Source organism: Panthera pardus, unplaced genomic scaffold, assembly GCF_024362965.1.
Source record: "Panthera pardus isolate Hobbes unplaced genomic scaffold, ASM2436296v1 HiC_scaffold_6, whole genome shotgun sequence".
In the NCBI taxonomy this organism is placed as follows: domain Eukaryota; kingdom Metazoa; phylum Chordata; class Mammalia; order Carnivora; family Felidae; genus Panthera; species Panthera pardus.
Window position 1 is genome coordinate 76,471,703 of NW_026526991.1, and position 22,593 is coordinate 76,494,295.

At 41.4% G+C, this 22,593-nt stretch overlaps 1 protein-coding gene across 2 annotated transcripts in view; it reads left to right on the top strand.

Moving 5' to 3' along the window:
- The first annotated feature begins 5,385 nt into the window (after window positions 1–5,385).
- Window positions 5,386–22,593, top strand: part of PKP2 (plakophilin 2) — a 94,538-nt gene continuing 77,330 nt past the window's right edge. Inside the window, exons 1-3 of one of the 2 annotated variants that reach the window (XM_019452429.2) lie at window positions 5,386–5,695; window positions 20,169–20,281; window positions 20,986–21,686. In XM_019452429.2, the coding sequence (XP_019307974.2) occupies window positions 5,473–5,695; window positions 20,169–20,281; window positions 20,986–21,686 (1,037 nt within the window). In that variant the 5' untranslated portion in view covers window positions 5,386–5,472. Of the gene's footprint in view, window positions 5,696–12,481; window positions 12,671–20,168; window positions 20,282–20,985; window positions 21,687–22,593 lie in introns of those variants that run through there. The other variant, XM_019452430.2, reaches the window with a different exon arrangement.

Consider the following 22,593-nt stretch of genomic DNA (forward strand, 5'->3'; position numbering starts at 1 on the left):
CCACCTCCTTCAGGGTGCACCTGGGCCCACTCAGAAGCAAACTAATTGATCAAAATGCCTATAGGTAAGAGGTTATACTCAATAAAGTATTTATTGAGCACCTACTAGTTATCTCATTGCTAGGCTCTATGGCAGAGACAAAGTGAGGAACATGGTCTCTTATGAAACCAAGAATATATGGTGGAAATCAATCAAGTTGTTCCCTCCCTTCCACCTCTGTGGCCATCAGATGAAAGTTCTGACAGCCATTTATGGAGCAGCTGTGATCATCCACCCAGAAGGTAGTGAGCTCATACATGCCCATTAGTCATGATTAAAGTAACTGTCTTTTTTTTCTTTTTTTTTTTTTTTTTAAGTAAACTCTATGTCCAATGTGGGGCTCAAGCTCACAACCCTCAGATCAAGAGTCTTATGTTTTACTGACTAAGCCAGCTGGTGGCCCCTAAAGGAACTGTCTCAGAAGCTTCAGGAACTTTGAACAAATTGCTCATTGCCAGCCCTCATGGTTGCCCACTGGGTTTCTACTTCCCACAACACATTTGAGGTCTTTTAAAAAGAATAATTTTCAGACCTACATACTGACAATGTATCCAGAATAGCAGACAAAATGGACATCTGTATTAAAGATAAACACCTTTACCCTCATTTCCAATGAAGGTCGCCATCAGAGAGTAATGTTCAGCACCTACATGTTCAGAGCTCCCTTTTCCACTCCTAATTCAGTTTCATTGTATGTGGCTAATGATAAAACTGTTACCCATTGCCTTGGCAACATATCCATTTGCTAAAAGGAGAAATAAAACCTGAGATTTAAAATTTTCTGCCAGGTCTCTTACACTAATTCAGGAAATATTTTTAAAAGAAATAGATATTAATAGCCTACAAATAGTAACAGGAAAATGTTTCAAGAGAAGACACTCATGAAAATGTATTAAAGCTTATTTTTTAAAATAAAAATCAAAGAATTTTGATGCCATTAATGTTCTTTAATGTTCCTCATTAAATTAAATATTATTTCTGGGTGGCTCAGTCAGCTGAACATCTGACTTCAACTCAGGTCATGATCTCACGAGTCATGGGGTCAAGCCCCACATCAGGCTTTGTGCTGACAGCTCAGAGCCTGGAGCCTGCTCCAGATTCTCTCTCTCCCTCTCTCTCTGCCTCTCCCCGACTTGTACTCTCTCTCTCTCTCAAAAACTAAACATTAAAAAAAAAAGGTTGAAATATGACTTCTGCTCCAAAATGTATACTATAGTCTTCCAGTAACTTCATGAATTTTGTGCATATTGGAATTTCCCATCCTGGAATTTATAAATGGTTAAAGAAAAATAAAGATTACTCTGAGGAAACCCTAACCGTAGGTTTGAAAACAATAAAATATTTGTACTTAAAGGTTATAATGTATAAATCAGATAAAAATGCAAATTTAAAACTCAAGACTTTTTTGAATCCTTACTGCAGTTTTCCAGAAGTAACCTCATAATTCAATTATGTGTTATTTACATTCCACCTCAACATTGCTGTGATTTTACCTTTTTTTTTCCTTTGTTGGCTTCTGTTGGTAAATGAAAAACAAAAGAAGTGAAGCATTTTCAAAATTGAACCAAATACTAAAAAGTAGCAGATTGCAGAACAGCCAAACACCACAGAACTATTCACAGCATTTTATTTCCACTCCACGATTTGTTGGCCAGAAGCTACATTTAGCAGGTAATCTCAGGGCTTGCTCACAATTTAGGAAGTCAGCTAAGCAGTTTTTCCAGGAAATGCAAAGAACATGACAGGACTTGCACTCTGTTGGAGTAGAAATACATCTATTGTGTGTTTGGGGGCACGAGACTGGAGTCTGCATCCTTACTCACCCTGTAATTATTGCTATTGCAATAGGGTTCTCATGTTCAAAGAGACCCTTTGATTGAGTTGATATGTTAAGCTTATTTTCAAAGAGATTGTTCTACTGAACCATTGAATTATGAAAGTATTCAAAAGTTATTTCAGTTTAGCTTGTTTTTATTTATAGGAATATTACATAGCTAATTGGTAGAATACCTAGAGTATATAAAGATATCCATGTGACTTTTTAAAAGATAACATGTTACCAAAAGAGTTTGAAAACCTAAATAATTATTGCTAATGGTTGTTGGCCACTCATCATATACCATGTAATATACTAAGTTCTTTTTTATTTTTTAAAGTTTAGGGCACCTGGGTGGCTCAGTCTGTTAAGTGACTTCAGCTCAGGTCATGATCTCATGGTTCATGGGCTGGAGCCCTGCATCAGGCTCTGTGCTGACAGCTCAGAGCCTGGAGCCTGCTTCAGATTCCATGCCTCCCTCTCTCTCTGCCCCTCCTCCATTCATGCTTTGTCTCTCTCTCTCTCTCTCTTTCTGTCTCTGTCTCTCAAATATAAATTTAAAAAAATTAAATGTATTTATTTATTTTGAGAGAGAGAGAGAGAGAGCACGCAAGTGGGGGAGGAGCAGAGAGGGAGGGGGACAGAAGATCCAAAACAGGCATTGTGCTGAGAACAGACAGCCTGATGTGAGGCTCCAACTCACAAAAACGTGAGATCTTGACCTGAGCTGAAGGCAGACATTTAACCAACTGAGCCACCCAGGTGCCCTGAAGTTCTTTTTGTAAAAAATCCTTATTTATTTATTTATTTATTTATTTATTTATTTATTTGTGTGTGAGAGGGAGACTGTGCACGAATGTGCGTGTGCAAGCAGAGAAGCGGCACAGACAGAGGGAAAAAGAGAATCCCAAGCAGGTTCTGTGGTGTCAGCTCAGAGTCTGACGCGGGGCTTGATCCCATGAATCGTGAGATTATGACCTGAGCCAAAATCAAGAGTTGGTTGCTTAACTGACTGAGCCACCCAGGTGCCCTTATACTAAGTTCTTTTATGCTTCATTCATTCATTCATTCATTCATTCCAACATATATCTATTGTCTACTATGTGCATTACTCTAGGGCCTGGAGAACAGCAGTGAACGAAGCATCCCAGCTTTCATGAAGCTTATATTCTTGCACGAAACAATTAACAAATAAGTGAAACATAGACCATCTTTAATGAAAATAAGTGCTATGGAAAAAAATTAAGCAGCAAAAGGAGACAGTGAGGACTCTGTGTGAGTATGTGTGTGTTAATGTACCTCACTGAGATAAGTCAACATGTGAGCAAAGACCTGAAGGAGCTGAGGAAATCCAAAAGTGGGTCCCAGGAAGATGTTTGTTAAACAGCATTAAGCAATTACTTGAGTATTCTTATGAACCACCTATTTAATTCTCACATCAGCAGTTTATGGTAGGTACTTTCATTGCTCCCATTTTGCAGGTAAGAGAATTGAGGCTCAAAAATGTAAAGAAATTTGTTTAAGGCCACAGCGTTCACAAAGGGCAAGTTGAGATCTGAACGCAGATCTGCCTCGCTCACAAACTGTAAGGCTTTCAACCAGCTTCATCCTGTCTAATCACCCACTTATCCTATCACAAGATTTCTACGTGCTCAATATTGGTACCTACGTAAGATGATAGTCAATTACAACATCACACTTAAAAAAAAAAAACTACTTGAGAGGAAAAAGTAAACCAAGTTTGGCTCAGTCAAATAAAATAAATGAGAAAAATTCCTCTCCAGTTCCCTGGTTAGGGTTCTAGATGGGGGCAGAGCTGACCTTGTGGATTATGGCTCTCCAGGCACAAAAACAGGGATGCCTCAGCTGGCCCTGTGGGGCTGGTACTGAAATGTTCTTCAATGCAGCATTTCCAGGGCTGAAATAAGAGGCCATGAGTAGAAGTGGGGCAGAGAAAGAAGAAGGGGACGGGCACTGAGTCTGTTGTTGGAAGTCTCTATCATCACTCCCCATCAGGTCACTGATCTTTTCAGTTGAATCTCAGCATCAGGGTTGAATGTTTACATCTGACTATGTAATTGAACTCTTCACAGGGTATAATCTACTTCAGGACTGGTCCTGCTGTAAGGCATTAAGACCCACCATCCACATGACTTCACTTAAGCACTACATTCCACAAGGCTTTAGCCTGTGGCCTGCTGAGAAAGAGTGGCAAAACTATCACCACTCTGTGGTCTAGGCTTTGGGCCCCTTGATTTCCTCTTCACTCCCTGGAAGCACATGTACCTGTGCATTAAGTGTGTGTGTATGCTTAGTGGTGAATGCACAGGACAAAAGGGAAGCTGTGTTCCCCAGCCACTCCAGACCTGAATAAATGGAGTTTTGCAGTAATTGAGTGATTTGAGGGAGAGTGAACATACAAACCCAAACAATCAAAGGAAAGATTATCTTACTTAATACCAGGGATAGAGGTTTTTCTTTCTCCCTCTCAAGTCCAAAGAGGAAAATCAGGACAAGTGGCTTAGGTTGTAAACTTTAAGGTCAAGGACCCTTTCTGTTGAGCTTGGCTCTCAAGTTCTCTGAGTAGTCAACTGCGGGTGAAACATCATGAATAGCATGATAAATATCAGTTGTGAAAGACCTGATTGAAAGTCAGAGGCCACTTCCATGGGCACCCTACAAAAAGCCTACCACAAACAAGGCTTAATCAACATTAGCAGGGCTATTAAACAGTATCACCTATTAAAAGCGAGCTCTTCCTAGCGCCTCTTTTTGGAGTTTCTCTGTGTGGGTGTGTACGTAAGAGACTGGGTGAGCAAGAGTGTACTGGGTACAATTTGTGTGTTTACAAGAGAAAACAGAAGCTCTCAATGAGGAAGAACATATGTTTCTGGCACGGCATCTGCGCAAAAAGTACATAGCCCCTGAAGTTGTACTAAGAAAAAAAACTAGTTAAAAAAAGTCTTTTATTTCACACACGTCATCTTCTTGGCACATTTCCCTCCTACTGCCCTTTCTGCCCGACCTTTCTTACCCTCAGGTCCAGGAAAACCACGAAATGTTGAACAGTCTGACAGAGCCTGCCTAACCAGATATGCTACTCACTCGGGGATCCCAGAGGCAAATCTCAAGCCAGGATCAGAAATGACTCTCCAGGGCGCACCTGCCTGGAGGGCGGCCACTCTGCAATTAAGCGGAAATCACATCCCTTGCCAGGGCTGCGCGGACGCCGAGCACTGCAACCTGAGCACAGCGCGGCCCCTGCAGGCGGTATCTGGGGTGACTCGGAGGGTTTGCGCGACCCCGGGCAGACCGCGCCCCTCTCCCACCTCCCCGCGGGCGCGTCCGACTAGCCAAGGGTCGGCGCGCGCGATCGGCCCCGCCCCCGCTCCCGGGCCGGGTGCGCGTGCCTGGCCGGAGCGGCGCCCCCTGCCCGAGAAGAAGCTGGACCTCAGCTCGGGAGGCCGCACTCCCCCTTGCTCGGGCCTCGCTCCAGGCGTGGGGGGCGGGGCTGGAGGCGGGGCCGGGGCGGGGCTCGAGCCAGTGCCCGGGGCTCTGCTGCAGCGTCTTCCGCAGGTCTCGCGGCAGGCTAGCGGCTCCGTCGCCCCTCCGGCCCCATGGCAGCCCCCGGCTCCCCGGCAGAGTGCGGCTACATCCGGACAGTCCTGGGCCAGCAGATCCTGGGGCAGCTGGACAGCTCCAGCCTGGCTCTGCCCTCCGAGGCCAAGCTGAAGCTGGCGGGGAGCAGCAGCCGCAGCAGCCAGGCGGCCAAGAGCCTGCGGATCCAGGAGCAGGTGCAGCAGACCCTGGCCCGGAAGGGCCGCAGCTTGGTGGGCAACGGTGAGTGGAGCCCCGCTGTCCCCAGCACCGCGCCGATCCCGCCCCTTGTCCCTTCCCCTACCCAACCCTCATTCTCAGCGCCCTGTTGCTTCGATTCGTTGCTTCCTGGGGGTGCGGGACCTGGTGTTCTGCCCACCTGTTGCTCGCCGTCCCTTTGTATGACCCGCCGCTCCTCCAGACTCTGACTTACTTGGGGAAAGCATTCTCCTAAAAGCTTATTCAGCTTCGTCTTTTATGTATTTACATATATTAGATGCACGTGTATATCTACGTGAAAGAATTCAGTACTAGATTTTCACCCCTTCCTTAACACCCTCCCCTCTTCACCCCCCCCCCCCCCATCCCAATACCGTGGACTTAATCTGGAGGCTGCGGGAGTCTATAAGCATTTTGAGATTCTGTGCAGAAATTTGGTATCATTTTTTTTTTCTGGGAGAAAATGCTTCTAGCTTTTATTAGATTTTTTTTAAGAGTATAACCCCTCCATATATACATACATATATATGTATATATGTATATATATATATATTTTTTTTTTTTTTTTGAAAAAACCTGAAAGTACTGGCCCTCCCTCTTACAACCTGTAAATTGGGATTGTAGTGCCTCGCCCAGGTACTTTAGGGCTCTCCACCTTTATGCGGAGCGAGTGGTTGACCTAGGAAGTGAAAAAATTGAGTAGGAGGCTTTGGGCGAGGGAAAAGCCACACCACCTGCGGAGGAGGAGGAGGAGGAAGGGGACTTTGGCCCAGGCGGCCGAAGCCTTGTCTGCCTCGTTGCACCGTGCAGAAGTCCTCGTGTGTACAGCCCTGGTCTCTCCAAAAATTTAAAACGTGGAAGTAAAAGCGGTTTAAAAAAAACACAACAGCACTATATTAGTAATTAATTGATAGGGGAGGTGGAAGGGAACACGGCAAACCGGTTGTTAAAATTAGAGAACGTGATATATCATTTTCTCCCCTGCTAAAAGTCAGATGATCAGATCCACAGAGTAACTCTTATTGTTTAATTTACTTTATTATAAAAGCAGTAAAGGGGCGCCTGTGTGGCTTAGTCAGTTGAGCGTCCGGCTTCAGCTCAGGTCATGATCTCACAGTTTGTGGGTTTGAGCCCGCATCGGGCTCTGTGCTGACAGCTTAGAGCCTGGAGCCTGCTTATGATTCTGTGTCTCCCTCTCTCTCTGCTCCTCGCCCGCTCATGCTCTGTCTCTCTCTCCATTTCAAAAATAAATAAAAACATTAAAAAAAATTTTTTTTTAATTAAAAAAAGCAGTATAGGCTTATTGCAGAAAAAAAGAAGAAAGAAATTGAACAGTTAAATTGGGATATCTGTTTGTTTCCAGCAATGTTGAACTGTTTCTTTCTTGAGGACATAACTTGGGCAATGGCAAATGTAGAACCCATTAGGAAGAAAAAAAAAATATTTGCAGACCAGAACAAAGATTTAAGATCCTCCCAGCTGTCCCTGGGAGGATGTATTGTTTTCAGTTTGTGTTAAAGAATCCTAAAGGATCCTAAAGAATCCTAAAGGAAAAGGCAGTCAGTATTTGCATGCTTGAAAGGTAAAGAGATGTTTAATGACTGTAGTTAATGTAATTGCCTGTGTGTGCCATGAATCAACTATGTGGTTTGCATTTGTTACTATGCTTTCAAAACAGTACTTCTGTGGTAGGTGTTTGAATCCCCATTTTACAGATGAGGAAACTAAGCAGCTAAGTAACACTCAAGTTTCCACAGATCGTAGCAGAATTGGTATTTAAACCACCAAGCCTGAATTTTTAAACCACTCATTAGTTGTATTGTTAGCTTTTGGGTTAATACAAAATGGGGTTTTTATTAGACCCTGAGGCCTTCCTGATCCCCTATTTTCCTCTAAGTAAAAAATCTGAGGCGTTCCGAGAGTAGGGAAGTCTAGATAACGCTGAGCTGCCACAGTACATGGGATAAAAAGAACCTAAATTTACATTTGAGAGTCTGACTAAAGACTCCAGGACAATTGAGGCCAATTTTTGACTGGTGGTGTCATTGCACCCTGTTAGTCTGTGCAGGTCCAGTGTTTAACTGAAACCAAACTAGGGTCTTCTCAGGGACACAAGGGATGCACATTGTGTGTTCTTTCTTACTCTCAGAAAGTGGCTAGCCAGAAGAGCAACTAGACATCAACTATTCAATAAATGGGGGAAATTAACAGAAGAGGGAGCATTGTTGAGCATCTGTGCCTAACCCTGTTCTAAAATCTTCCTCTGTTCGCATTTCATTAAATCCTTAAAACAATTGCATAGGATAGATATGAAGCTCCATTTCACATGTGAAGAATGCATCAGTCTCTGAATATTGGATGCTTGACTCCAAACCCACATGTGAACTGTCTTCCCTACAACGTGGTGATTCAGGTTGCTTGGTGAATTCAAGAACTACTGAATGAGTCTATACTTCATGCAGGGCATTGTGCAGGTGCTGAATTACCCATAAGACTCCCCTTGCTTTTGGGCAAGAAGTTTAAAGTCTAAAGAAGGAAACCTCCCTTAAAAAAAATATGTTATCAAATAGGAAATAGTAAGGAACCCAAAAGAAGGAGAGCTAACATATTATGCAGTTTAGAAGTATGAGTTAGACTACTAGTTGAAGGAAATTTTGAAAAGCTTCTGAAAGAAATTGAGATTTTAGAACTCAAAAATTCAGTAGGACTGGATATGGGACAGACATTGGAGCATTCCAGGAGAGAGCAACAGGAATATTTCATGGTTCACAGAATTGATATGGTAGAACAAATCATGTCATGGTGCTTCTGCTCTAATGCTTAGGGCAACTCCTTGAATGGCCCTGCCTTATACTAAGGAACAAAGTGTTTGAAATATTTTGATTACAACAGGAGCTTCCCTGCAAACTGAAATGCACTCAGCAGCCTACACAGAAGTACAAGTCAGGCAGAGAGATAAGGCAGCTAACAACACCTACTTACTCTAAAGCCTCAGCTTTCTGAGACTTAAAAAGGAAATCGGCTTCAAAGGAATTTAACTTGTCATGCCAAGGAACAATTACCAGGGATGGTTCATGTATGTTAATTAAAGTTCTTTGAAAAGGCCTGGGGGGCTTGTGATGGTTGTGAGTATTGTTTTTAGTATTTCCGTATTAGTGTCATGTCTCTAAAGTTGAAACAGACAAGCAATTGTTGAAATAGTACTGGCCTGGAAAGAATCCTGTATCAACACAAGAAAGTCTGGGAAGAAATGACCCTGGTGCTAACTGCTGTTAGTTCCAGAGCCCTGGAGAATTCTGAATTGTTGACATACCTGCAAGATTGAGGCAGTAGATAATCTGTTGAAAACAGAGATGCGATGCGATAAATGAGGCTGATTTGTTGATAAATACCCTGCAAGGGTCTTGAATGCCTCAGTATATAGGTGGGTGGTTTTCATTGTAAATCATTCTAACTGCTGAACATTGTAAAGTTGCCTGTAACTCTTGGGAGGTGGGTTGGGGGAGGTACGGGAAGCTGTGAAGGGGAGGTTGGCGGGGGAGGGGGGGGGATCAGAGGTGTGTAGTAGAATTGTGAAATGAATGTATTGTGGGGAATTTAAAAAATCATTTTATAAACATCAAAGAGAAGATATTTAAGAATTGCAAGTATTAGCAAATGAAAAAAATTTAAGTGTCCAAATCCTATTTATTACACTTATTTTGAAAGTACTATTATACTTACTACACAGTTCCCCAGCGTGCTTGAATAGGAAGAAAATCATGTTTTAAACTGTTGTATGTAATACTCATAAAACACAGTGAACAATATCCCAATAAAATTTTCACCTCCTTTGGAAATCCACCATAAAAACTTGAGGCATGTCATTTACTTAGTTTCTCTGGCCAAAAAGTTTTGAATACCTGTGATCAGAAGAATTTCTGGAGAAAGGACTGAAAATTGGCTAAGGAAGCAAAAAAGGCAATAGACATTATTGAGGAGAGTGGGGTTGGGGTGGGGATGATTGTTCAAATCCTGTATGAATTATTTGTTTGCCAAAAATAAATTCCAGGAATGAAGCAATTCTGGGAACCAGGTGGCTAGTCATTCAGAAAGTGGGAGGGATCAGGAAGGGGGCGGGGGGGGGGGGGGAGAGTCAGATGATGTGGGGGGGGGGGGTGGCAGAGATATGCCCAAGCTGCTCTGAATGTAGTACATCAGTAGTCCAACCTGATTGAAAGTACCTCTGTGTCTGCCTGAAAAGCCCATGGGCCACTTTTTGTTTAGTGTCTAACAGATCGATTGCTGTGAGTACAGAAAAAGTGGGGGGTGAGGAAGAGGTTGTTGTATTTGTTTATTTGTTTAGAAATTCTTCTGATTATAGTTTCTCAAAGGAAATAGAACATTAGCAAAAAATGATTACAAAAAAATATATTCCACACCCTTAGAAAAAGTGAGAACACACCCTTTATGGATAAAGTTTTAAGTAAGAGGGATCTTAGGGATCTTTCAGAATCAGTGGAGCTGTAACAGTGTTTGATTTTGATTATAAAAATTCATTGCTCTGTGTGTCACAGATAAAATGCAGGACATTTCCTTTGAGAGAAGACTGTCATTTAGGCTTTTAAAAAGGCTCCTTTAATGTTATCTATGCCCTGTCCTGGTGGTTCCACTCATGGGAACAGAGGGGAGTTCACTTGACTTAGATATTTTAGGTATTTGTTGTTCACATTGGCTCATTCTTCTGAAGTGCTATCTTGGTTATCAACTTTAAAACTTTTTCCTCATGTGTTCAAATAAGGATATACGTATTTGCCTTATTTTATCTTCAGATATAGTTATCATTGATTTTACACTAAAACTGAATTTCTGGTCTGATCAATAAAAGCTTTTTTTTTTTTTTTGCTAAGAGAGTAACCATATTATTGGCAACCTATCTCTGATAGGTTGAAATATAATATGTTGCTAGAACCTCTGGAATTTATAAACCAGAGTTGATAAGTCCCAAAGAAGATCATTTGGTTCCATCTCACATGATAGTCAAGAATTTAAAATTACACAATTCTGAGATAAAAATGTTGGACTCCAGCTATTTTGTGCATGTACATAAATGTGTGAATACATAAACACCATACTCCTGGAAAAGTAAACAGTAAAAGGCAGTGTTGCAAGTGGGAGTAGAAAAATGAGAAAACTTCATCTTTGTATTAGAGTGAGCCTATTCACTTGCCTGACTTCTTATGGTAAGAGTAACAGAATTTCAGGGGTGCCCGGCTGGCTCCGTCAGTTACGTGTCCGAGTCTAGATTTCCACTCAGGGCTTGATCTTGCAGTTTGTGATTTCGAGCCCTGTGTCTGGCTCTGCACTAACAGTATGGAGCCTGCTTGGGATTCTCTCTGTCTACCCCCACCCCCACCCCCACCTTCCCTGCTCTCACTCTCTCTCTCAAAATAAATAAATAATCTTAAAAATTTTTTTCAAAAAGAATAACAACTTCAGATCCTCTTATAATAGAAATATTTAAAAATCTATTTTATATCTTGTGTAATGCTATCAGTGGCAATTGGATATTGGACATAAAAACAGTTGTTATATTCTCTCAAGTTCTTGAAATGAGGTAGGGAACCCAATATGTAGACTTAGATTAAAATGCATATTTAGAAAAAAAGAACCTTGAGCACTTGAAAATGCAATTCTCCATTACCATTAAAAGAATCCATATATTTGTATCCTTGGAATAATCAGATTTCAACTTAACAATGTTGATGGGTGAGGCATCATGATCAAAGCAATCCCTTAATTTCCAGAAGAAATCATTGCTCATTAGAAGCTTAATAAATTATTTCCACTAAACCTTAAATCTCACCAACACATCCATACAATGAGAGTAAGGAGGGTCCCATGAGAATTATTGTATTGGATTACCTTTTCTATTTGAAGGAAGAAAACAAATGGGGTCTTTTCTTGATAGATATGAGGAACTTATTATAGACCACCAAAATATTACAGAAAAATACTCAAGCCATACAGATAAGAGAATGACAATAAATATTTAGCATCCAGATGTAGACTCAACCTCGCCAAAAAGAACATAGCTTTTCTACTCAGGAAGAAAGATTCTGCTTACGTTAGGGGGAAAGAATTTTTTCCTCCTCTTTCTATTCCCAGAATGACAGAGAAACAGAAAATATTTGAGCACCTTCCATCCACTCCAAGGCAAGAGCACACGTGTGACTACCATCTTCATATTTTGGCCCCACTATGGCGATCCACAGGATAGACGTCAGCCTGAAGCATCAAGTGCAAACTGAATTTATAGAACTGGGATATTTTGAATGTATAAGGAAATATGACTAACAATTAACTCCTCAAGTGCTGATGCAAGACTTTACTAGAAGCAGTAGTAAAAGATGCTATTCTTTATGTCAGGATGTGAAAATTTACCTAGAAAAGATAAACTCTTCCTGCTTTAATCTGGCCTCCAACCCATTCTCCACCTCACTCCTGGAGTAAACTCTGTAACGTCTCAATGCATCATTTCTTGATTTAAATTCCTTCAGTTCCTTGCTGTTTTCTACACAGCCATTCTATGAGTAAAATCGTCATTCAGCATGGCATTCCAAGTTCTTCAGGGTCTGATGCCTGCAACTTCTCAAACTTCATCTTATCACCACCACTCCCACTCCCCACCAAACAAACACGTGTGACTTATCTTCCTTTGTGTTCCTATTCCTGTGGCCCTCATTCCTCCCTTCTCGTGGCCTGGTTAACTCTTACCTGCCCCTCAAAACTCAGTTCAGTTGTGCCCTTGGATAGACACTATCTCAGAGGGTAGAGAGAGATCTTGAATGCAAGTTAAAGGTTTGATATTTGCGAGTCACAGAAGATGTTTAGCAAGGGAGAAACCTGAAAAATGCAGGGGATTTCTGACAGTACATTTGGAAGATGTGGTGAGAGGAGGATTTTAAAGGAGAAGGGACAGCAGCTCTGAATGAGTCAGGAGGGAAGAGACTAGCTGTGGTAAGTGACAGTCAGTATAATGATTGAGACTTGTTACAAAAACCTGTAGTGAGTTTTTAAAAGAAAATAATTAACTTTGTGAGTTCTGTAAATTCATCATTTTGACACGGTGAGTATGATGTGATATTTGTCATTGCAGTTCTGAAGTTATCATTAGGGATATCTCAGCAAATGAATTGGCAGAAATGCCACAGTAAGGAGACACATCACAGGAATTAATAGATTTAGAAACTTCCAGGATGTATCAACTCAGTACTTCACCGGTGTGCTTATATTCTAATCACACATTCTGCTTATCCGGCTGCTCAAGCAAAATGCATGATACAGACACCTGCAGTACATAAGGGCTTTTGTAATAGGTATTTTTGTAGTCATCTAGAGCAGTAATTTGAGAATTGTCCCCCAAATGCCATAAATGGATCTATCAGAGGAAAATCTCAAGCTGGTTAGGGGCCTCCTAAAAAATAAAAACTTCTGGTGACTGGTTGATATATTGTGTGAGGGTTAATAGTCATTGACTAGATCCATCGTGGCACATGGAGCATGTGGCCCGTTCTGTGAGGAGAGCTGGTCTGTTTGTGGCATATTCACATTCATTGGAAGGCAGCCGTGCTATACTCACCACTGTATCACCAATGCTGACTGCTGGAGTATCAACTTTGTAAGAAGTCGTAGCTATCCAGCCATATACCCAATATACCAGTTGTTTCTTGTATTTGATTATGGAAGTTGTGTTAACTGGTCACAATAAGCACTGTGCACTTTTTGTTCATTTTTCAATAATGCAGAACATTAATAGATTTTGACCTACTTTGAAATAATTCTTTGCCATAGTTTTTAAACCAACAAATTCTGTTCATTTTCCAGCCTGAGCAAGAACTCACCTGAGTTGTATGCATGTTTAGAATTGTGGTTTCCATAAATATCTGTTCATTGTTCTTAGTAAGAACAGAAGATAAATATATGTGTGTGTGTGTGTGTGTGTGTGTATACACATATATAAATAAATTTTAATGTAAGTCCAGGAAAATGAATCCTGGGTCATATGCCCACACAGGCAAAAGAAAAATCCGTCACCAGTTCCAGAGTCCTGATGTATGGTTCTTGATAGGTCCTAATGAATTTCATGTTTTTTTGTTTTTTTGTTTTTTTGTTTTTTTTTAATTTTAAGATTTATTTATTTCTGAGGGACAGAGAGAGACAGAGCATGAGCAGGGGAGGGGGATACAGAGAGAGACACAGAATCCAAAACAAGCTCCAGGCTCTGAGCTGTTTGTTAGCACAGAGCCCAACACGGGGCTTGAACTCACGAACTGTGAGACCGTGACCTGAGCTGAAGTCGGAAACTCAACCGACTGAGCCACCCAGGCACCCCATGAATTTCATGTTTTAAGCTCCTACTTTGGTTGGTAAATGACTTTAAGGAGTCATTTAAATATGAATTTCTCTATACAAATTCATTCTGATCAGCTTCAAGAGGCCGGCTCACCTATAATGACATGCCCCCAATTTTACTCTTAGTGAAGAAGTTAAATTTCTTTTTAATTATTTTGAGAGAGAGAGAGAACAAGGGAGGGGAAGAGAGAAAGAGAGAATTCCTAGCAGACTCTGCATTGTCAGCGCAGAGCCTAGCATGGGGCTTGAACTCATAAACCATGAGATCATGACCTAGAGGAAATCAAAAGTCGGATGGTTAACTGACTGAGCCACGCAGGCGACCAGAAGTTAAAGCTTTTTAAGGTGTGTGAAGAGAACTGTTACCTAGAGGTTGCTGGTGAAAGGCCAAATATAAGCTTTTAGACCTCCAGGCTCTCTGTCCACCATAAGACCATTGTCAGCCCACACTGTGAAGGCAACGTCTTGTGAGCGTCAGCACAGTTAAGTGGAGCGTTTAAATCAACACTAGAAGTAAACACCTGCTGATTTCTATGTATACATTTAGTCATACCTGTTTTCACGGGAATTTCTTCTATCTCGAGCTCTACAAGTACTCTTCTTATAGTCAAATCAGGTTTTTAACCATGCTGGTGGAGAGTCATAGAAGAGAGTACAAGAAGTGAGTACTAGAAATTTGAAAGAAAAGATGGTTTTCTGAATGCAAATGCTACTCTAACAAAGGTTTTGTTTGTCTGTTTAGCTCTTCTCAATTGTCTATTTACCATGAGGGAAGCTCGAGTTGATTTTTTAAATGTGCTCAGATACAGGTAATAAAGTCACAGTAGAAGCTTCTCAATTTGATTTTGTAAGTGTATTAAATTTAACCAGTTCGGTAATAAAGCCGCTCACAAAACCCACAAACAAAAAACTGATTATGGAAGTTAGTTTATTTTTAACGCTGACAACAATCCATTATTTTGGACAGTACTGGCATACATAACCAGAAACCAAGATATTTTCTCCCAACCGCTGCTTAGGGAATCATATCATTCAGATTAATGTTCAGACCAGGAAAGAGAGAAAATTACATCATCATGTGAGGTGAACACCTGTGCAGACTTCCAGGCAGTTCAGCATCCTTCCACCATCAAAACCCAGTCCCATCACCACCCCTACCCCTACCATTGCTTTGAACTGAACTGCTTGTTATTTGTGGAGGTGGGGTTTCAAGTTGTTCCGTAACTACCTCATTCATTTCCCTTAAAGTGGGTTCCATAAAGTGTCAATGGTATTCTTAGAAGAAGAGGTATGGATAATGTTGCCCAAGTAATATTAATTTAAAATAGTTCCTATAAATATTACCTTCTTTAGGAAACTCTAGAACACATTACACACTGTACAAATGAAATGAATGACTGGAAAAACCACAATATCATTGTGATCGTCAGTGGCTGGGTCCATCACAAATAATCAGAAAAAGTTAAATTCAGTGTCACTGGTAAATCTACCAGAATAAAAACTCTGAGATACAACACAGTGTAAATTGAAGCATGCACACTAGTTTATCCCTCATTCTAGAACAGATTAATTCATGCAAAAGTGTAAAAAATGTTTGTAACCCAAATTCTATTTTATTTTTTTAATTTTTTTTTAAGTTTATTATTTTAGAGAGACAGAGACGTTGCAAGCGGGGAAGGGGCAGGGAGAAAGAGGGAGACAGAGAATCCCAAGCAGGCTCCATGCTGGAAGTGCAGAGTGTGACGTGGGGCTCGAACTCACGAAGCCATGAGATCATGACCTGAGCCAAAACCAAGATTCGGATGCTCAACTGAGCCACCTAGGCACCCCCTCAAATTCTATTTTAAAAACTATATCTCATTTTTGCACGTTTCTTTACAATTTTAAAAGCATTTATATATGTGCTTTCTCAAGTAAACCTCTGTCTCAGCAACTCTGTTAGTAACCGGAATTAAGGGAAACTGAGGCGTCTGAGTGATTTGTCTAGGCACACAGGAAGGGGTGGAGTGGAGGCTCCAGGCCAAGTCCACAGATTTCTTCCATTTAGGGAAGATACCTGCGTCATTTTGTGAGGTAAACAAATTCTTTGAAATATAAGGATACCCTAATATTCCATGTTAGATCTGAATTTTCATATTGCATTTATTGAATCAGGGTGTGCCTGTAAATACACTGTTTTTGTTTGCTTTGTTGTTTCTGGGTTGGAGAAGGGCATGGCTGAGTTTTTATATGTGTTCAGTAGTCATCATTACCTATTTTATCTTTCAAACAGAAAATGGCTTGTTTAAAGAGATTAGTTTCCATCCTGATTAATACGTATCCTTTTTTCTTTTTTAAATCTCACCCAGTTCAAAATTTCTTTAAAATCTTAGCATACAGCTGCTAATTCACCTTTAATCCACTATACTGATCTCAAACCCATGACTGCCTAGTCAAATCAATCTGCATTACTTGTTGTTTGAGATTGTCCCTTTAACCAGAGAAACCTGCAAGCAGAGTATCAGGAGTCACAAGCTTTCTAGCACAGGAAGAGAGTCTGTGGCTTAAAGATCCAAGCTTATTTTATTCCTTGTTCCCAACTGTGTTACAGTTATTTTGGGAACCAGTAAACCGGTCTCAGTTCATAGATCCGAAAACTGAAGGAGAGGCTTCCTTATAAGGACTTATGTTGGGAAATAAAGATTTAATAGTTAGAGAGTATTTGGAATTACCCAGATAAAGGTTCTCAAGGAAAGAGAATGATTGCTTTTGGTCTTCACATCCAAACGTATGATGATAATCCCACCAGAGCTTTGGCAAATGGCAATTTCACAAAGACCACAGTGCAGTCAAATAGCAGAGACCAGTAGAAATGAGGAACCCAGAGTTCAAACATGATACAAAACCGTTTTGCAATTTGAAGCAAGTAACTTAGGGGCGCCTGGGTGGCTCAGTCAGTTAAGCATCTGATTTTGGCTCGGGTCATGACCTCAGAAGCTCCTGCATTCAAGCTCCACTGTCAGCACAGAGCCCACTTCGGATCCTCTGTCTCCCTCTCGCCCTGCCCTGCCCTGCCCTGCCCTGCCCTGCGTTTCTCTCTCTCTCTCTCTCTCTCTCTCTCTCTCTCTCAAAAATAAATAAGTATTAAAAAAAATAATAAACCAAGTCACTTAATTTTCCCTGTTTATAAAAGGAGGTGATAGTAGCTGACTGCATCACAGGCATATTGAAAAGAAACGTATAAAAATAATTTGAGCTCTTTTCAAAAGCAAGTAATATTGAGCTATAAGGAGTTCATGTAAGTTCCTTTAAAAAGCCTTATAGCCCCCAGCAACACTGTGAGTTAAACATCTTACTTAAGTAGGCCTGATGATAAAACTCACTGATTACCTACCTGTTCTGGTAGGATACATTGTTTCACTGGATCTTTTCCGAAGATTCTTAACACATTTCAAATATCCTTGCAGGAATCTCAGCTTGAAAACGGAAGTAGCCCCCTATTAACTGTTTTCTAGAATGTCTACCTGTTCCTGGAAGTAGGGCAAGGGTAATACTTAATACTGCAGGTGATCATGGGCTGGAGGGGGCCCTGGAAGAAATTTCCATTTTTGTTTTTGTTTTAAATGACACCTTTACATCTTCCACCGTGTCACTGGAATTCATTGTTCTAGCTACCATCCACATATGTCATTAATATTTTCCCAGTCTAGATTGTCCCTGACTCATATATTCAGTTTTCATATAATCTAAAATTTTGAAACTACTTTTTTGAAAAACAATAAATTTGATTTCTTATATATCAGGTAACCAATAATTTTCTACTTGGCCATAACGTCTGTAAAAAAGACCTCTTTTATTGGAGTCGGGCACAGTCTGAGCATGCTCCTGCCTCTCCCCCAGCCTCTCCTGCCTTTCTACATCCCTAGTGCTGAGGGCACCCTGGTCCCAGACCCTTCAAGATTAGAGCCAGGCTGTTCCCTGGACCTGCCAGCTGGCCTCCTTTTCCACACCAGCAGGACCCTTGCTGCCTTGCTTTTCTGATAGCCTGGGGTGGAGAGCAGGGGTGACAGAGTTGTGGGGCCTAGGACAGCCTCTGCAAACCAGCCTGGAGCCTCAGGCAGGTTTTGAGAATTGAGCCCTTAAGGCCTCATAGCCTTGCTCTAGGGTTGTAGAGAATTCCTTTCCCTCATTCAGTGCCCAGGTTCCAGACATTCTCTGTCATTGAGGTTTAAAATAAGGGGCTATCTGGCCATTTGCCTGCCCTTATGGAGAAACCAGGCTCTAGAAACAGCAGATGCCTGGCTTACCTCACCTTCCATGGTCTATAGAAAGGTGACACTTATAAGCCTGTAGCTGTCCCTCCTAACCCCTCAGGACCCTTTGAGGCCTGAAACTGTTTACCGGCTAGGTTTGTTGGCTCCAGGAAATAAGACACGTGTATAAACATAATTTGGAATGGATTCATACTTTTTAGTTCTCTGACAACAACAATCTCAATCCCCCCACCCCCTCAAAATATGTGATTCTATTTTTAAAAAATGTGGATCTATTGTTAGCCTTTGAAATTTTGACTTTATAATAATCTTGTTGGGAAAGTATGTTGGTATGTTCCAATGGTGTTGGAAAGACACTGCCTGTGTTTTATTCTCCACATCCTTTACGAGTCTGAAACCTGAGAGCGTTCATTGAGTATTTTTTCCTCTGATTTTTAAAGGAAAAGGAAATTTTGGTTAAAATCAGGGAACCAGAAATTTCCTAAGTTTTACGGATCTGTGATTTTTTTTTTTAATTTTAATGCTTATTTATTTTTGAGAGAGAGAGAGAGGAAGACACAGAATCAAAATCCAAAGGAGGCTCCAGACAATGAGCCACCAACACAGAGTCCGACGTGGGGCCCGAACTCAACGAACCGTGAGATCATGACCTGAGCCGAAGTCGGACACCCAGCTGACTGAGCCACCTAGGCGCCCCAGATCTGTGATTATTTGGATTATCATCATCATTATTATTATTTTTAAGGCAGTGGGAGATTATAAAAGAAGAACAAATATAAAGCTGAGAGAAGGGACTGCCTGGGTGGCTCAGTCAGTTAAGCATCCGACTCTTGGTTTTGGCTCAGGTGGTGATTTCACCATTCCGTGGATTCAAGCCCCTCATTGGGCTCTGCGCTGACAGGGCAGAGCCTGCTTGGGATTCTATCTCTTCCTCTCTCTCTACCCCTCCCCTGCTCGCTTGCTCTCTCTCTCAAAATAAATAAACATTAAAAAAAGCTGAGAAAAAGATAAAGGAGGTAGAAGAGGGTCACAACACTGCCCTCTACCACCCCCTCCTCAAAGAGAAGTATTTTAAGAGATCTGCATCCATTGAGAAGGCCCTACAGCCCCCCAGAGTGAGCAGAGAGGGCTGCCTCCTACTGTGTTTGTAGAGGAGTGGGCTGAATTGGACCACCAAACTAAGAGAGAATCTTGTAAGTACACAAAAGCACTCATCTATAGTTCTCAGGTTGATTTTTGTCTCCTGCCTAACTCATGTTGCCAAATACCTCAACCCCAGGCTTGGCCCTTTTTAAGCTGATCTATGTTTTCTTTGACCACAGTGACCCACCTTACTGTTTTTACAAGCTGTCTTATCTAGTAGTGTTGAGTCACTGTTATATTTGTCACCATTATATTTATGCCTACACCTACATCCTTCTCAGGAAGCTTCTGAATTCCTGCCCCGGGAATAAAGTTCTCCTCCTCTGACTTAAGAAATGGAAAATTTATGGGATGGACCACCTAAGCCAATAAGTGATTCCCCAATTTCTCAGTATTATAACAAACATTTTTGGATCTTTGTGAAAATCTTCTCTCCCCTTTGTTCCTTTTTCTTACCAAAAAAAAAAAAAAAAAAGTAATAACTGATTTTTAAAAATATTTTTTTATTTTTCAACTTTCATGTTGAAAAGCTCATAAAGAATGTTGTGAAACCTTTCTTCACTTCCCACATCTAAGGGTGATGTTAAAGCAACACTTAAAAACACTAATACTTGGTCTTAATTACTTAAATTTAAAGTACACTATTATTATATAATCCTTAACTACCAGTTGGCCTACTTAATATTTTACTATATGCTTGATTTCAGGAAATCTTCATCGAACCAGCAGTGTTCCTGAGTATGTCTATAACCTGCACTTGGTTGAAAATGATTTTGCCAGTGGGCGTTCTCCTGGTACTAAAACCTATGATATGCTAAAGGTAGGATACCAAAGAATAACCTACTTATCAAATTACCATGAAAACATTTTTAAGCTTCCATAGATATTTTTTTGTAGATCTTTATTTTTTTTTATTTTTATATTTTTAAGTAAGCTCTTTGCCCAACGTGGGGTTTGAACTCATGATCCCGAGATCAAGAGTCACATGCTCTACCAACTGAACCAGCCAGGCACCCCTTCCATTGATTATTTTTTAATATTTATCTTTCCCAAATATTGCCATTTCCTAGATGAATTATATGAAGATTGCTTTTGTGTGGACACCATGGAAAACCGGGGACTTTAAATAGTGTCACATCTGGGGCACCTGGGTGGCTCAGTCAGTTAAGCGTCTTGATTTTAGTTCAGGTCATAATCTCGTGGTTCATGAGTTCAAGCCCCACGTCGGGCTCTCTGCTCTCACAGTGCAGAGTCTGTTTTGGATCCTGTGTCTCCCTCTCTCTACCCCTCTCTCTGTCTCTCTCAAAAATAAATAAACATTAAAAAAATTTTTGTTGCAATAAAATAGTATCAAATCTTAGTACAAAACTTAGTACAAATAACGAAGTCTCTTTTTTAGAAAAGGGGCCAACCTCTTCATGTGATTCAGAGACACAGACATCTTATGTAATAGTCATGGAGTAGTTGGTCTTCAACAGAGATGAAAACTGATTTATGCCTCATTTAAACTTGATTTCTCTGCAGCCAGGCACCACTGCCACTTATGAAAATCGCTGGGGGAGAGGAACCGCACAGTACAGTTCACAGAAGTCAATGGAAGAACGATCCTTGAGGCAGCCTCTGAGGAGACTTGAGATTTCTCCAGACAGCAGCCCTGAGAGGATTCATTACTCACACAGCGATTACCAGTACAGCCACAGAAGCCAGACCGGGCACACTTTGCGGCACCAAGACAGCAGGAGATCCACCCTCCTTCTGCCACCTAGATATGCTCGCTCCGAGATTGTTGGTTTCAGTCACTCTGCAGCCATGAGCAAACATCGCCACTATGACACCTACCACAGACAGTACCAGTACGGCTCTGTTAACGATGCCGTTTTTGACCCTGTTCCCGTCAACCCGGTGGTGCTCACGTACCCCAGGCCCGGGACCAGTCACAGCATGGGCAACCTTTTGGAGAAAGAGAACTATCTGACTTCAGGGCCTGCCGCTGGGCAGGTCAGGCCACTGGTGCCCCTGCAGCCTGTCACTCAGAACAGGGCTTCTCGGTCCTCTTGGCATCAGAGCTCCTTCCACAGCACTCGCATGGTGAGGGAAGCCGGGCCCAGTGTCACTGTGGATTCAGGCGGGAGGAGGACACACATGACTGTTGGCCAAGTGGCAGCAGGTGGAGGAAGTGGGAACATGCTCACGGAGAGAAGCGCTTTCACCGACTCCCAGCTCGGGTGAGTCCCCTTGTCAATCTGTGGGACAGTCAGTGCCAGCACATTCTGTTCCCACAGGCCTTAGGGTGTGAGCTGGCACTTCTGGGGCCGCAGAGAAAGGCTTTCAGAGATAAGTGATTAAAATAATGACTTTTCAGGCAGCTGCCTAATTGACAGATTAGCCTATTTACCTCAGGGACAGGGGCCAAGCTACCTGTTCCTATGGCAGCTTTGTGGGGAAATGTGACATTTAGTCCATCTGTTCCAAATTAGATGCCGACTGAAGGGCTGGCCACCCCTTGGCTGTGTGAAAAGCTGCTCTGAATGGGAGCTAACTCCAGAGTAGACCAAGAAATGGGTAATTGCATGCATTTGCTCAATCATTCCTTGAAATGAAGGAAAGAAGGGAAAAATGCTTACTGCCCGTGCTAAGAGTGAACTTCATATGCTATTTTGATGACTACTGTCCTAAAAAGATGGAGAGTTAAGTAAGGAAAGCAGCTAATTTCTAGGTGCTGATACCTGCTTTTACTTTTTGATTCTAGCAGCAGTGATTTGGAGGGTATTTTTTTGGCAATACTGAATAATTCATCAAATTTTCTAAGTCATTCTTTTGCCTCTCATATTGACTTTATGGCTCATCTAACCTTTGGAACTTAACTCATTCAGGTTTAATGATGGAGTACAAATTTCATGAACTGAGGAAGTTACTAAGAGAAAAAGGTTGAGACATTATTTGATTATTAAATCAGTAACTCCCAAAATAATGATGTAGTATTATTATAGTAAAACACTAAATATGTGGTTGTTTTAATTTCTAAAATTGCTTAGTGGAAGTTGTCATCTCTCATGATCCCTGTAAGAGAAATTGACTTAATACTCATTGACTGGGCAGGCCCTGGTGATAAAAGATACTAGGATTCATCTA